The sequence below is a fragment of the Oncorhynchus mykiss genome, chromosome 24 (genome assembly GCF_057628025.1).
Source record: "Oncorhynchus mykiss isolate SJ-2025 chromosome 24, ASM5762802v1, whole genome shotgun sequence".
Classification (NCBI taxonomy): Eukaryota; Metazoa; Chordata; class Actinopteri; order Salmoniformes; family Salmonidae; genus Oncorhynchus; species Oncorhynchus mykiss.
The window spans coordinates 33,642,951-33,660,000 of record NC_143045.1 but is presented as its reverse complement, the minus strand read 5'-3'; the positions used below and the strand labels follow the sequence as shown (position 1 = coordinate 33,660,000).

Here is a 17,050-nt window from a genome sequence, read left to right as displayed (position 1 = left end):
GACGTATTTAATCGGCACCACTTTCCCTCCCTGCATTTTGCGATAAAGTAGGTGTGTGCATTTGCTTATATTGTCCCAGCATGTGGCTGATTTGATATAGGATTTTCCGTCCATCAATAACCCCTCAGTAGGTTAACACACAGCGACACATAACTCTGAATAACAATGAAGGCAATGATCCTGATATGAATATCAACACATTAACATTCCCTGTAGGGATGTGCGTGTTGGAGGTGAGTCAGGGTTATTTTGGCTGAGTGGTAAAGATAATACATCTCGCCACACATCTTAACTGTTTCAGAGTCTGACTACACATAGAACCTTACAGTGTGCTGACATCACACTGTCTCTGGTCCCACAGGCTCCCACATCTCACTGTCTCTGGTCCCACAGGCTCCCACATCTCACTGTCTCTGGTCCCACAGGCTTCCACATCTCACTGTCTCTGGTCCCACAGGCTCCCACATCACACTGTCTCTGGTCCCACAGGCTCCCACATCTCACTGTCTCTGGTCCCACAGGCTTCCACATCACACTGTCTCTGGTCCCACAGGCTCCCACATCACATTATCTCTGGTCCCACAGGCTCCCACATCACACTGTCTCTGGTCCCACAGGCTCCCACATCACACTGTCTCTGGTCCCACAGGCTCCCACATCACACTGTCTCTGGTCCCACAGGCTCCCACATCTCACTGTCTCTGGTCCCACAGGCTCCCACATCTCACTGTCTCTGGTCCCACAGGCTCCCACATCTCACTGTCTCTGGTCCCACAGGCTCCCACATCACACTGTCTCTGGTCCCACAGGCTCCCACATCTCACTGTCTCTGGTCCCACAGGCTCCCACATCTCACTGTCTCTGGTCCCACAGGCTCCCACATCTCACTGTCTCTGGTCCCACAGGCTCCCACATCTCACTGTCTCTGGTCCCACAGGCTCCCACATCTCACTGTCTCTGGTCCCACAGGCTCCCACATCTCACTGTCTCTCGTCCCAAAGGCTCCCACATCACACTGTCTCTGGTCCCACAGGCTCCCACATCTCACATCAAAATTTCTCTGGTCCCACAGGCTCCCACATCTCACTGTCTCTGGTCCCACAGGCTCCCACATCTCACCGTCTCTGGTCCCACAGGCTCCCACATCTCACTGTCTCTGGTCCCACAGGCTCCCACATCTCACATCAAACTTTCTCTGGTCCCACAGGCTCCCACATCTCACTGTCTCTGGTCCCATAGGCTCCCACATCTCACTGTCTCTGGTCCCATAGACTCCCACATCTCACTGTCTCTGGTCCCACAGGCTCCCACATCTCACTGTCTCTGGTCCCACAGGCTCCCACATCACACTGTCTCTGGTCCCACAGGCTCCCACATCACACTGTCTCTGGTCCCACAGGCTCCCACATCTCACTGTCTCTGGTCCCACAGTCTCCCACATCACATTATCTCTGGTCCCACAGGCTCCCACATCTCACATCACACTATCTTCTCCTACAGGCTCCCACATCTCACATCACACTATCTTCTCCCACAGGCTCCCACATCACACGGTCTCTGGTCCCACTGGCTCCCACATCTCACATCACACTATCTTCTCCCACAGGCTCCCACATCACACTGTTTCTGGTCCCACAGGCTCCCACATCACACTATCTCTGGTCCCACAGGCTCCCACATCACACTATAGCTGGTCCCACAGGCTCCCACATCACACTATATCTGGTCCCACAGTCTCCCACATCACACTATATCTGGTCCCACAGTCTCCCACATCACACGATATCTGGTCCCACAGGCTCCCACGTCACACTGTCTCTGGTCCCACAGTCTCCCACATCACATTGTCTCTGGTCCCACAGGCTTCCACATCACACTGTCTCTGGTCCCACAGGCTCCCACATCACACTGTCTCTGGTCCCACAGGCTCCCACATCACACTGTTTCTGGTCCCACAGGCTCCCACATCATACTGTCTCTGGTCCCACAGGCTCCCACATCTCACTGTCTCTGGTCCCACAGGCTCCCACATCTCACTGTCTCTGGTCCCACAGGCTCCCACATCTCACTGTCTCTGGTCCCACAGGCTCCCACATCTCACTGTCTCTGGTCCCACAGGCTCCCACATCACACTGTCTCTGGTCCCACAGGCTCCCACATCACACTGTCTCTGGTCCCACAGGCTCCCACATCTCACTGTCTCTGGTCCCACAGGCTCCCACATCTCACTGTCTCTGGTCCCACAGGCTCCCACATCTCACTGTCTCTGGTCCCACAGGCTCCCACATCTCACTGTCTCTGGTCCCAAAGGCTCCCACATCACACTGTCTCTGGTCCCACAGGCTCCCACATCTCACATCAAACTTTCTCTGGTCCCACAGGCTCCCACATCTCACTGTCTCTGGTCCCACAGGCTCCCACATCTCACCGTCTCTGGTCCCATAGGCTCCCACATCTCACTGTCTCTGGTCCCACAGGCTCCCACATCTCACTGTCTCTGGTCCCACAGGCTCCCACATCACACTGTCTCTGGTCCCACAGGCTCCCACATCTCACATCAAACTTTCTCTGGTCCCACAGGCTCCCACATCTCACTGTCTCTGGTCCCAAAGGCTCCCACATCTCACTGTCTCTGGTCCCACAGGCTCCCACATCTCACTGTCTCTGGTCCCACATGCTCCCACATCACACTGTCTCTGGTCCCACAGGCTCCCACATCACACTGTCTCTGGTCCCACAGGCTCCCACATCTCACTGTCTCTGGTCCCACAGTCTCCCACATCACATTATCTCTGGTCCCACAGGCTCCCACATCTCACATCACACTATCTTCTCCTACAGGCTCCCACATCTCACATCACACTATCTTCTCCCACAGGCTCCCACATCACACGGTCTCTGGTCCCACTGGCTCCCACATCTCACATCGCACTATCTTCTCCCACAGGCTTCCACATCACACTGTTTCTGGTCCCACAGGCTCCCACATCACACTATAGCTGGTCCCACAGGCTCCCACATCACACTATATCTGGTCCCACAGTCTCCCACATCACACTATATCTGGTCCCACAGTCTCCCACATCACACGATATCTGGTCCCACAGGCTCCCATGTCACACTGTCTCTGGTCCCACAGTCTCCCACATCACATTGTCTCTGGTCCCACAGGCTTCCACATCACACTGTCTCTGGTCCCACAGGCTCCCACATCACACTGTCTCTGGTCCCACAGGCTCCCACATCACACTGTTTCTGGTCCCACAGGCTCATGCATCCCATATCACACACGGATGTTTTCAGCTGCTAGACTAGCATGATATGGCTGTTTAATACTGATCTGAATACTGATGCTAGCTCTGTCAATTAGACTGGTGGAGTATGGAGCTTTGAGGACCCCTCCAGGCGAGGGTTTAAATAGTGTCCTCCCTCCTCGTGTCTGAATGCCATTCACCTTCTGCAGTACACACTGACTGTGTATGCTACTTCATGTTCCTTTCAGATACTACTTCATGTTCCTTTCAGATGCTACTTCATGTTCCTTTCAGATGCTACTTCATGTTCCTTTCAGATGCTACTTCATGTTCCTTTCAGATGCTACTTCATGTTCCTTTCAGATGCTACTTCATGTTCCTTTCAGATACTACTTCATGTTCCTTTCAGATGCTACTTCATGTTCCTTTCAGATGCTACTTCATGTTCCTTTCAGATGCTACTTCATGTTCCTTTCAGGTGCTACTTCATGTTCCTTTCAGGTGCTACTTCATGTTCCTTTCAGATGCTACTTCATGTTCCTTTCAGGTGCTACTTCATGTTCCTTTCAGGTGCTACTTCATGTTCCTTTCAGGTGCTACTTCATGTTCCTTTCAGGTGCTACTTCATGTTCCTTTCAGGTGCTACTTCATGTTCCTTTCAGGTGCTACTTCATGTTCCTTTCAGGTGCTACTTCATGTTCCTTTCAGGTGCTACTTCATGTTCCTTTCAGGTGCTACTTCATGTTCCTTTCAGATGCTACTTCATGTTCCTTTCAGATGCTACTTCATGTTCCTTTCAGGTGCTACTTCATGTTCCTTTCAGGTGCTACTTCATGTTCCTTTCAGGTGCTACTTCATGTTCCTTTCAGATGCTACTTCATGTTCCTTTCAGATGCTACTTCATGTTCCTTTCAGATGCTACTTCATGTTGATGCCTGAAGTGCCACTGCAGTGTCTCAGCAAGGGGACAGGTATCTTGGATACAGAGGCTGAGTTTATTCCTGACAGTCACTCTATTTAGTTTCTGTCATGTTCTCTCTCGTCTCAACTTCTATTATTCTGTTCTCTCTGTCTGTGGTTCTAATGTTCTGTTCTCTCTGTCTGTGGTTCTAATGTTCTGTTCGCTGGGGTTCTAGGGATGGACTAAGTTGTAATGTTCTGTCTCTGGGGTTCTAGGGATGGACTAAGTCTTAATGTTCTGTTCTCTGTGGTTCTAGGGATAGACTCAGTTTTAATGTTCTGTTCTCTCTGTCTGTGGTTCTAATGTTTTGTTCTCTCTGTCTGTGGTTCTAATGTTCTGTTCTCTCTGTCTGTGGTTCTAATGTTCTGTTCTCTGGGGTTCTAGGGATGGACTAAGTTGTAATGTTCTGTCTCTGGGGTTCTAGGGATGGACTAAGCTTTAATGTTCTGTTCTCCGTGGTTCTAGGGATAGACTCAGTTTTAATGTTCTGTTCTCTCTGTCTGTGGTTCTAATGTTTTGTTCTCTGGGGTTTTAGTGATGGACTAAGTTGTAATGTTCTGTTCTCTGTGGTTCTAGGGATAGACTCAGTTTTAATGTTCTGTTCTAGGGATGGACTAAGTTCTAATCTTCTGTTCTCTGTAGTTCTAGAGATGGACTAAGTTCTAATGTTCTGTTCTCTGTGGTTCTAGGGATGGACTAAGTTCTAATGTTCTGTTCTCTGTGGTTCTAGGGATGGACTAAGTTTTCATGTTTTCATGACTATGTCTCTGTCTGGTTCTAATGTTCTGTTCTAGGGATGGACTAAATTCTATGAGTTCTCTCTGTCTGATCTGCGGGCTGGCTTTGAGATCATCGACCGTCTGTTTGATGGTGGTAAGGTGTTCCAGTGGGAGTTTGTCCATGGTCTGTTGGAGAATGCCATCTATGGAGGCAGGATAGACAACCCATGTGACCTGAAGATCCTCCGCTCCTACCTGGAACAGTTCTTCTCCTCACGCCTCCTCTCTGCCTCAGCCAATCACAACCAACGCAGCAAGAGAGGCCACACCTTCCCCTCTCAGATCAGCCTGCCCAACTCCTGCTCCATACTGGTGAGACTATACAGACACAAACACACACACACACACACACCATCTCTGTCAGTCGTTTAACTCTGTGTTTGTGTGTTCAGGACTATCGTGGTGTGATAGAGAATCTTCCAGAAGACGACCGGCCAGCGTTTTTCGGCCTGCCTGCCAACATCGAACGCTCCTCGCAGAGAATCATCAGTTCTCAGGTCACCTACCGCTCACACATACGCAACCGTATACACACACACACACACACACACACACACACACACACACACACACACACACACACACACACACAGAAATGATCCGCTCTCAAGTGGGGTTAACACACTAGCACACACACACACACACACATACACACAGAAATGATCAGCTCTCAAGTGGGGTTAACACACTAGCACACACACACACACACACACACACACACACACACACACACACACACACACACACACACACACACAGGGTACACCTGTGTCCCATAAGAAGAGGATAGTGCCTCTCCCCTGCCCTTTGACCCCACTGGCAGGCTTCTGTTTTCCACAGGAAAGCCACCACTCACACCCTCTCCTCCCAAAGTGTATTTGGCTGCTACACACACCTCATCCTCCCTCAGTTCTCTCTTCCTCAGACCTGTCTGATGTTTGGAATGTCCCTCATCAGCACATTATCTCCCTGTACCTCTAACCCTGGATATCTACACAGTCACACAGGTCCTCGGACTCGAACACAACACACTCAATCACCCCTACTCTCCCACACTCATGCACTCTCTCACACAGCCAAGGCCAGACGGACAGGCCAGGCTACTGGAGAGAGAACTCAGGGGCCTCATAAAGGTCTGGAGGAAGAAAGGAGAGGCTTTATAAACTGACAAATAAAATACTCAGTCAAATTCACACCACTCATGCTGGTGGAGTTGGCTGACGCGGCAGCCATTTTGTGTCCCGCACTGTGTTCCGCATGGCAGCCATATTGTGTCCCGCACTGTGTTCCGCATGGCAGCCATATTGTGTCCAGCACTGTGTTCCGCATGGCAGCCATATTGTGTCCAGCACTGTGTTCCGCATGGCAGCCATATTGTGTCCCGCACTGTGTTCCGCATGGCAGCCATATTGTGTCCAGCACTGTGTTCCGCATGGCAGCCATATTGTGTCCCGCACTGTGTTCCGCATGGCAGCCATATTGTGTCCAGCACTGTGTTCCGCATGGCAGCCATATTGTGTCCAGCACTGTGTTCCGCATGGCAGCCATATTGTGTCCAGCACTGTGTTCCGCATGGCAGCCATATTGTGTCCAGCACTGTGTTCCGCATGGCAGCCATATTGTGTCCAGCACCGTGTTCCGCATGGCAGCCATATTGTGTCCAGCACTGTGTTCCGCATGGCAGCCATATTGTGTCCAGCACTGTGTTCCGCATGGCAGCCATATTGTGTCCCGCACTGTGTTCCGCATGGCAGCCATTTTGGTCTGTCACTGTGATCTCTGCCTGTCAGCAGGGGCTGTTTGAGGGGCAATTAAAGGCCTAATTACTCAGCCAATTAAAGAGATGATTGCTCTTCCAGATTGAGAGGGGAAATTGCTCCGACATGCTGTATGACACGGCACTTATTGCTGCTAAATCTGGAGCCGTGTGTTATTGGCTAATTCACCACCTCTTCCTCTGAGCCCTAAAGTAGAATTATTGCTGCTTTGGCTCTGATTTCTTTCTCTGTATCGCTCTCTCTCCCTCTCTCCATTTCTCTTTCTCCCTCTCTCTATTTCTCTCTCTCTCTCTCTCTCTCTCTCCATTTATCTCTCTCCCTCTCTCCATTTCGCTCTCCATTTCTCTCCCTCTCTCCATTTTTCGCTCTCCCTCTCTCCATTTCCCTCTCCATTTCTCTCCCTCTCTCCATTTTTCGCTCTCCCTCTCTCCATTTCCCTCTCCATTTTTCTCTCCCTCTCTCCATTTCTCCCTCTCACCATTTCTCTCTCTCCCGCACTCCATCTCTCTCTCTCACTCCATTTCTCTCACTCCATTTCTCTCTCTCACTCCATTTCTCTCTCTCTCTCCATTTCTCTCTCTCCCTCCCTCTCAATTTCTCTCTCTCCCTTTTTCCATTTCTCTCTCCCTTTCTCCATTTATCTCACTCTGATGTGCCTCTAATTCATGGACGTTAGGGCTTGTGCAATCACACTTCACTATGGATTGCTTATTTGGATTGTAATTTTGTTTAATATTTCATTTGATTCTATGGCTTTGTTATTTCTGCGCCTCCATCTGTCTGTCTGGCTTTGACACATGTGTAGAACTGGAGATATTTAAGCAGCCAAGGCCCGAGGCGGTGTGGTATTTTGCCAGGGCTCCGCGTTGCGTCGTTTCTGGACACAGCCCTTAGCCGTGGTATATTGGCCATATACCACTCCCCCTCGGGCATTATTGCTTAAATATAATGCTTCTATCTCCAGTTCTAATAACAGTTCCTAATAAATAGTTGACGGATTGCGGCATGACGATATTTCGCAATTGATGTGAATGGCGTCATTAAAAAGATGTGCTTGTATTAATGAACAAAAGAAAACGTATTTGGTGTTAAACACCCTTAAGGTTCAATGAGGTGACATATTGTAACTGTTTGTGCAGATAGTGCTGTAGGTCCCAGGGCAGATCTACAGTAAAGTGACTAGAGTAGAGATATGATTCAGTCTAACAGTGAGAATCACACCTCCTGCCCTCGCTCCCTCCCTGCACTCCTCTTCTCTGATGACTCATCATCCGGTATCAACACTGGATGGAGAGAGGAGAGCGAGATGGAAGAAAAGAGAGAATCTGTGTTTTGTAGTGTTCTGTGAAAGTGTGTCGCTGCTTTGGGCTATTTACATAAATCACTGCTTCACCATTATAAATATATTACAGTCATCATTCACTCTCTCTCTTTAGGATCCCTCTGTGCTGCTACACATGCAATTTCCTGGTAAATGTCCTCAGTGTGACTATTGTGTTGGCAGCCTGTCGTTCTCCAGCTGGACCCAGGGGTGGAGGCTGTTGTTGTTGTTGCAGACACCGGCTGATGTAACCTACAGAAATGCATCCCACACACACACACACACACACACACACACACACACAGACACTCTCTCATGGAGAAGTTTGGCACCAAGCAGCACAAGGTGCCTGATGAACTTTCCTAACCGTGTGGCAAAGAGCCGAACCAGACCAGCACTGGAACAACTCATAGAGAGGTGTGTGAGCAGAGAGAGAAGAATTCTGCAAAAATATCCTCTGTTTCCAACGTAAAACACCAGATAATGCACGCAGAGCAGAATTAGGCCGATACCCACTAATTATCAAAGTCCAGAAAAGAGATGTTAAATTCTACAACCATCTAAAAGGAAGCGATTCCCAAACCTTCCATAACAAAGCCATCACCTACAGAGAAATTAACCTGGAGAAGAGTTCCCTAAGCAAACTGTTCACAAACGCAGACCCTACAGAGCCCCAGGACAGCAACACAATTAGCCCCAAACAAATATATTTACTTGACAAAATCAAATGTATTCATAAAGTCCTTCTTACATCAGCTGATATTTCAAAGTCTTCTACAGAAACCCAGCCAAAAAACCCAAACAGCAAGCAATGCAGGTGTAGAAGCAAGTTGGCTAGGAAAAACTCCCTAGAAAGGCCCGAACCTAGGAAGAAACTTCTAGAGGAACCAGGTTATGAGGGGTGGCCAGTCCTCTTCTGGCTGTGCTGGGTGGAGATTATTTATTTTATTTCACCTTTATTTAACCAGGTAGGCTAGTTGAGAAGAAGTTCTCATTTGCAACTGCGACCTGGCCAAGATAAAGCAAAGCAGTGTGATACAAACAACAACACAGAGTTACACATGGAGTAAACAATAAACAAGCCAATAACACAATAAACAAGTCAATGACACAGTAGAAAAAATAGTCTATATACAGTGTGTGCAAAAGGAGCATGAGGAGGTAGGCAATAAATAGGCCATAGGAGCGAATAATTACAATTTATCAGATTAACACTGGAGTGATAAATGAGCAGATGATGATGTGCAGGTAGAGATATTGGTGTGCAAAAGTGCAGAAAAGTAAATCAAATAAAAACAATATGGGGATGAGGTAGGTAGATTGGGTGGGCTATTTACAGATGTACTATGTACAGCTGCAGTAATCGGTTAGCTGCTCAGATAGTTGATGTTTAAAGTTGGTGAGGGACATAAAAGTCTCAAACTTCAGTGATTTTTGCAATTCATTCCAGTCACTGGCAGCGGAGAACTGGAAGGAAAAGCGGCCAAATTACGTGTTGGCTTTGGTGATGATCAGTGAGATATACCTGCTGGAGCACGTGCTACGGGTGGGTGTTGTTATCATGACCAGTGAACTGAGATAAGGCAGAGCTTTACCTAGCATAGACTTATAGATGACCTGGAGCCAGTGGGTCTGGCGACGAATATGTAGTGAGGGCCAGCCGACTAGAGCATACAGGTCGCAGTGTTGGGTGGTATAAGGTGATTTGGTAAAAAAAAACGGATGGCACTGTGATAGACTGCATCCAGTTTGCTGAGTAGAGTGTTGGAAGCTATTTTGTAGATGACATCGCTGAAGTCGAGGATCGGTAGGATAGTCCGTTTTACTAGGGTAAGTTTGGCGGCGTGAGTGAAGGAGGCTTTGTTGCGAAATAGAAAGCCGATTCAAGATTTGATTTTGGATTGGAGATGTTTAAAATGAGTCTGGAAGGAGAGTTTACAGTCCAAAGAGCTGTCAAAGTACACCAGAAGCAAAATTGTAGACCTGCACCAGGCTGGAAAGACTGAATCTGCAATAGGTAAGCAGCTTGGTTTGAAGAAATCAACTGTGGGAGCAATTATTAGGAAATGGAAGACATACAAGACCACTGATAATCTCCCTCGATCTGGGGCTCCACGCAAGATCTCACCCCGTGGGGTCAAAATGATCACAAGAACGGTGAGAAAAAATCCCAGAACCACACGGGGGGACCTAGTGAATGACCTGCAGAGAGCTGGGACCAAAGTAACAAAGCCTACCATCAGTAACACACTACGCCGCCAGGGACTCAAATCCTGCAGTGCCAGACTTGTCCTCCTGCTTAAGCCAGTACATGTCCAGGCCCGTCTGAAGTTTGCTGGAGAGCATTTGGATGATCCAGAAGAAGATTGGGAGAATGTTATATGGTCAGATGAAACCAAAATATAACTTTTTAGTAAAAACTCAACTCGTCGTGTTTGGAGGACAAAGAATGCTGAGTTGCATCCAAAGAACACCATACCTACTGTGAAGCATGGGGGTGGAAACATCATGCTTTGGGGCTGTTTTTCTGCAAAGGGACGACTGATCTGTGTAAAGGAAAGAATGAATGGGGCCATGTATCGAGAGATTTTGAGTGAAAACCTCCTTCCATCAGCAAGGGCATTGAAGATGAAATGTGGCTGGGTCTTTCAGCATGACAATGATCCCAAACACACCGCCCGGGCAACGAAGGAGTGGCTTCGTAAGAAGTATTTCAAGGTCCTGGAATGGCCTAGCCAGTCTCCAGATCTCAACCCCATAGAAAATCTTTGGAGGGAGTTGAAAGTCCGTGTTGCCCAGCAACAGCCCCAAAACATCACTGCTCTAGAGGAGATCTGCATGGAGGAATGGGCCAAAATACCAGCAACAGTGTGGGAAAACCTTGTGAAGACTTACAGAAAACGTTTGACCTCTGTCATTGCCAACAAAGGGTATATAACAAAGTATTGAGATAAACTTTTGTTATTGACCAAATACTTATTTTCCACCATAATTTGCAAATAAAGTCATTAAAAATCCTACAATGTCTGTCATAGTTGAAGTGTACCTATGATGAAAATTACAGGCCTCATCTTTTTAAGTGGGATAACTTGCACAATTGGTGGCTGACTAAATACTTTTTTGCCCCACTGTAGGTCTGTAACAGTTTGCGTCTAGGGTGTCACCCTAGTTGCATATCGTGGGGACTATTCGATGCTATTGCAGTCCGCCACAAGATGTTTTTGTGCTGGTCGAGGGCAGTCAGGTCTGGAGTGAACCAAGGGCTATATCTGTTCTTGGTTCTGCATTTTTTGAACGGGGCATGCTTATCTAAGATGGTGAGGAAATTACTTTTAAAGAATGACCAGGCATCCTGGACTGACGGGATGAGGTCAATATCCTTCCAGGATACCCCGGCCAGGTCGATTAGAAAGGCCTGCTCGCAGAAGTGTTTTAGGGAGCGTTTGACAGTGATGAGGGGTTGACTGCGGGCCCATAGCGGATACAGGCAATGAGGCAGTGATCGCTGAGATCCTGATTGAAAACAGCGGAGTTGTATTTGGAGGGCCAGTTGGTCAGGATTATGTCTATGAGGGTGCCCATGTTTACGGATTTAGGGTTGTACCTGGTGGGTTCCTTGATGATTTGTGTGAGATTGAGGGCATCTAGCTTTAATTGTAGGACTGCCGGGGTGTTAAACATATCCCAGTTTACTTCACCTAACAGAACGAACTCTGAAGCTAGATGGGGGGCGATCAATTCACAAATGGTGTCCAAGGCACAGCTGGGGGTGGAAGGGGGTCGATAGCAGGCGGCAACAGTGAGAGACTTGTTTCTGGAGAGGTTCATTTTTAAAATTAGAAGTTCAAACTGTTTGGGTATCGATCTGGAAAGTATGACAGAACTTTGCAGGCTATCTGTGCAGTAGATTGCAGCTCCTCCCCCTTCGGCAGTTCTATCTTGACGGAAAATGTTATAGTTGAGTATGGAAATCTCAGAATTGTTGGTGGTCTTCCTAAGCCAGGATTCAGACACAGCAAGGACATCAGGGTTGGCAGAGTGTGCTAAAGCAGTGAGTAAAACAAACTTATGGGAGAGGCTTCTGATGTTGACATGCATGAAACCAAGGTTTTTTCGATCACAGAAGTCAACAAATGAGGGTGCCTGGGGACACGCAGGGCCTGGGTTAACCTCCACATCACCCGAGGAACAGAGGAGGAGTAGGATGAGGGTACGGCTAAAGACTATCAAAACTGGTCGCCTAGAGCGTTGGGGACAGAGAATAAAAGGAGCAGATTTCAGGGCGTGGTAGAATAGATTCAGGGCGTGATAGAATAGATTCAGGGCATAGTGTGCAGACGGTATGGTGGGGTGCGGATACAGCGGCGGTAAGCCCAGGCACTGAGTGATAAGTGAGGTTGTATCTCTGGAAAAGCTGTTTATGATGGGTGAGGTCACCGCATGTGTGGGAGGTGGGACAAAGGAAGTATTAGAGGTATGAGGAGTGGAACTAGGGGCTCCATTGTAAACTAAAACAATGATAACTAACCTAAACAACAGAGAGAGACATACAGCAATGCATAAAGCAATCACAGGTGTTGATTTGGAGAGCTAGCTAAGACAACAACGGGTGAGACAACAACAGCTAATCAGCTAAAACAACAACAGGTAAAATGTTGATAAATGGGCAGAGCGGGTCGGTTAACTACACACAGAGCCTGAGTTCGCGGCTGGGGCCGACAGATTAACAAAAAAATAAAAAGAATGGTGTACCGTGATTAATGGACAGTGTAGCAGGCATCAGCTATGTAACCAAGTGATCATAGGGTCCAGGAGGCAGCAATCGATGGAACAGGGAAGCCGCGGAGTAGTCATTACTACGCTAGCATGCGGGCAACACAGCGTTTAAAGTTAGTAGCCAGGGGCTAGTAGAAGCGTCTGCTCCGACGGAGGCCGGTTGAAGGCACAGCGGATGGAGTATTCGTCGGCAGACCAGTCGTGGTGGTGCGGCGGGGCGCCATGTCGACTAAGGATCCAAGCCAGATGGCGAAAGAGGAATTGTAGTTGTAGTAATTTCGTTTTCCATCCAGGAGATGCGCCTGGCTCACGGCTAACTGGTGCTAGCTTCGGGGCAGGGGCGTTAGCCACTATAGCCACTCGGTAGCAGCGGTGATCCGGTGCCAAGGTTCAGAGCTTACGGCAAGGATCCGGTGGAGTAGTGGGTTCTAGCCGTGTTTGGGTGGAGTCTGGGTGAACAACAGGGTAGGCCGGGAGGTGGGCCTCAGGGATAGCTTCGGTACTGGGTAACTCGGTGGGTGCTAGCTCTAGCTGTGAAGATCAGGAGAATGGTACAGGGATTACGACAGGAATCCGGCGTTGTAGTGGTGAGACAGTCCGTTACTTGTAGGCTGGCGAGTGTTATCCTGGCTAAAACAAAGGCTGGTACTTATGAAGAAGGTAAAGGCCGCTAGCAGTGGCTAACAATGACGAAATAGCTTGTAGCTAATTAGCTGGTTAGCTTCTGATGGCTAGGTGATTCTTGCTTTAAGGTCTAGAAATTTAAAATAATAGCAATTCTGTATCACATTATAACAGAACATGGCCAAGATGTTCAAATGTTCATAGATGACCAGCAGGGTCAAATAATAATATGTTTGGTACATTGGAAAGAATTTTAAAAAACAGAGCAAGCTAGAATGATATTTGGCCCTAAACAGAGTACACAGAATACCTGACCACTGTGACTTAAGGAAATCTATGTACAGACTCAGAATGCAGACTTGGCTCTCAAGAGAAGGCGAGCTCTGTGCGGACTGCTCACAAAAGGAGGTGGAAACTGAGCTACACTTCCTAACCTCCTGCCAAATGTATGACCATATTAGAGACACATATTTCCCTCAGATTAAACAGACCCACAAAGAATTCCAAAACAAATCCAATTTTGATAAACTCCCATATCTACTGGGTGAAACACCACAGTGTGCCATCACCGCAGCAAGATTTGTGACCTGTTGCCACAAGAAAAGGGCAACCAGTGAAGAATAAACACCATTGTAAATATTTCCTGTTTGTACTATTTGCACATCATTACAACACTGTATATAAAAAATAATATGACATTTCAAATGTCTTTATTCTTTTGGAACTTTTGTGAGGTTAATGTTTACTGTACGTTTTTTATTTGACTTTTGTTTATTATCTATTTCACTTACTTTGGCAATGATATCACTAATACTATCACTAAAAATATCACTAATAATATAACTAATAATATCACTAATGATATCACTAATAATATCACCAATACTATCACTAATATTATCACTAATACTATCAGTAATACTATCACTAATAATATCACTAATAATATAACTAATAATATCACTATCACTAATAATATCACTAATGATATCACTAATAATATCACTAATACTATCACTAATAATATCACCAATACTATCACTAATAATATCACTAATACTATCACTAATAATATCACTAATACTATCACTAATCCTATCACTAATATTATCACTAATACTATCACTATCACTAATACTATCATTAACACTATCAGTAATGCTATCACTAACACACTGTCACTAACACACGGTCGCTAATATTGTCGCTAATGCTGTCACTAACACACGGTCTCTAACACACTGTCACTAACATACTGTCGCTAATGCTGTCACTAATGCTGTCACTAATACTGTCGCTAATATTGTCGCTAATGCTGTCACTAATGCTGTCACTAACACACGGTCTCTAACACACTGTCACTAACATACTGTCGCTAATGCTGTCACTAATGCTGTCACTAATGCTGTCACTAATGCTGTCACTAATGCTGTCACTAATGCTGTCACTAATGCTGTCACTAATGCTGTCACTAATGCTGTCACTAATGCTGTCACTAATGCTGTCACTAATACTGTCGCTAATATTGTCGCTAATGCTGTCACTAATGCTGTCACTAACACACGGTCTCTAACACACTGTCACTAACATACTGTCGCTAATGCTGTCACTAATGCTGTCACTAATGCTGTCACTAATGCTGTCACTAATGCTGTCACTAATGCTGTCACTAATGCTGTCACTAATGCTGTCACTAATGCTGTCACTAATGCTGTCACTAATGCTGTCACTAATGCTGTCACTAATGCTGTCGCTAATGCTGTCACTAATGCTGTCACTAACACACGGTCTCTAACACACTGTCACTAACATACTGTCGCTAATGCTGTCACTAATGCTGTCACTAATGCTGTCACTAATGCTGTCACTAATGCTGTCACTAATGCTGTCACTAATGCTGTCACTAATGCTGTCACTAATGCTGTCACTAATGCTGTCACTAATGCTGTCACTAATGCTGTCACTAATGCTGTCGCTAATACTGTCGCTAATATTGTCGCTAATGCTGTCACTAATGCTGTCACTAACACACGGTCTCTAACACACTGTCACTAACATACTGTCGCTAATGCTGTCACTAATGCTGTCACTAATGCTGTCACTAATGCTGTCACTAATGCTGTCACTAATGCTGTCACTAATGCTGTCACTAATGCTGTCACTAATGCTGTCACTAATGCTGTCACTAATGCTGTCACTAATGCTGTCACTAATGCTGTCACTAACACACGGTCTCTAACACACTGTCACTAACATACTGTCGCTAATGCTGTCACTAATGCTGTCACTAATGCTGTCACTAATGCTGTCACTAATGCTGTCACTAATGCTGTCACTAATGCTGTCACTAATGCTGTCACTAATACTGTCACTAATGCTGTCACAAATACTGTCACTAATACTGTCACTAATGCTGTCGCTAATGCTGTCACTAATGCTGTCACTAACACACGGTCTCTAACACACTGTCACTAACATACTGTCGCTAATGCTGTCACTAATGCTGTCACTAATGCTGTCACTAATGCTGTCACTAATGCTGTCACTAATGCTGTCACTAATGCTGTCACTAATGCTGTCACTAATGCTGTCACTAATGCTGTCACTAATGCTGTCACTAATACTGTCACTAATGCTGTCACAAATACTGTCACTAATGCTGTCACTAATGCTGTCACTAATGCTGTCACTAATGCTGTCACTAATACTGTCACTAATGCTGTCACAAATACTGTCACTAATACTGTCACTAATGCTGTCACTAATGCTGTCACTAATGCTGTCACTAATGCTGTCACTAATGCTGTCACTAATGCTGTCACTAATGCTGTCACAAATACTGTCACTAATGCTGTCACTAATGCTGTCACTAATGCTGTCACTAATGCTGTCACTAATGCTGTCACTAATGCTGTCACTAATGCTGTCACTAATGCTGTCACTAATGCTGTCACTAATGCTGTCACTAATGCTGTCACTAATGCTGTCACTAATGCTGTCACTAATGCTGTCACTAATACTGTCACTAATGCTGTCACTAATGCTGTCACTAATGCTGTCACTAATACTGTCACTAATACTGTCACTAATGCTGTCACTAATGCTGTCACTAATGCTGTCACTAATGCTGTCACTAATGCTGTCACTAATGCTGTCACTAATGCTGTCACTAATGCTGTCACTAATGCTGTCACTAATGCTGTCACTAATACTGTCACTAATGCTGTCACTAATACTGTCACTAATGCTGTCACTAATGCTGTCACTAATGCTGTCACTAATACTGTCACTAATACTGTCACTAATGCTGTCACTAATGCTGTCACTAATGCTGTCGCTAATGCTGTCACTAATACTGTCGCTAATGCTGTCACTAATACTGTCACTAATGCTGTCACTAATACTGTCGCTAATGCTGTCACAAACACTATCACCAATACTATTACTAACGCTAACACTCACTATCAAACTATCAATCTATTAACCATTAGATCTACTGTACCTCTCTCTCATTTCAATTTAATTGGCATGATGTATCAATGTACATGTTACAAAAC

The 17,050-nt window shown here is 46.3% G+C and overlaps 1 protein-coding gene across 4 annotated transcripts in view; it reads left to right on the top strand.

Annotated features, from left to right (window-relative positions):
• dync2h1 (dynein cytoplasmic 2 heavy chain 1) overlaps positions 1 to 17,050 on the top strand; it is a 230,996-nt gene that overhangs the window by 185,170 nt on the left and 28,776 nt on the right. For all 4 annotated transcript variants that reach the window (XM_090218892.1, XM_036961599.2, XM_036961601.2 and 1 more), the window contains 2 exons: positions 5,010 to 5,306; positions 5,387 to 5,491. In XM_090218892.1, the coding sequence (XP_090075018.1) occupies positions 5,010 to 5,306; positions 5,387 to 5,491 (402 nt within the window). The remainder of the gene's footprint in view (positions 1 to 5,009; positions 5,307 to 5,386; positions 5,492 to 17,050) is intronic.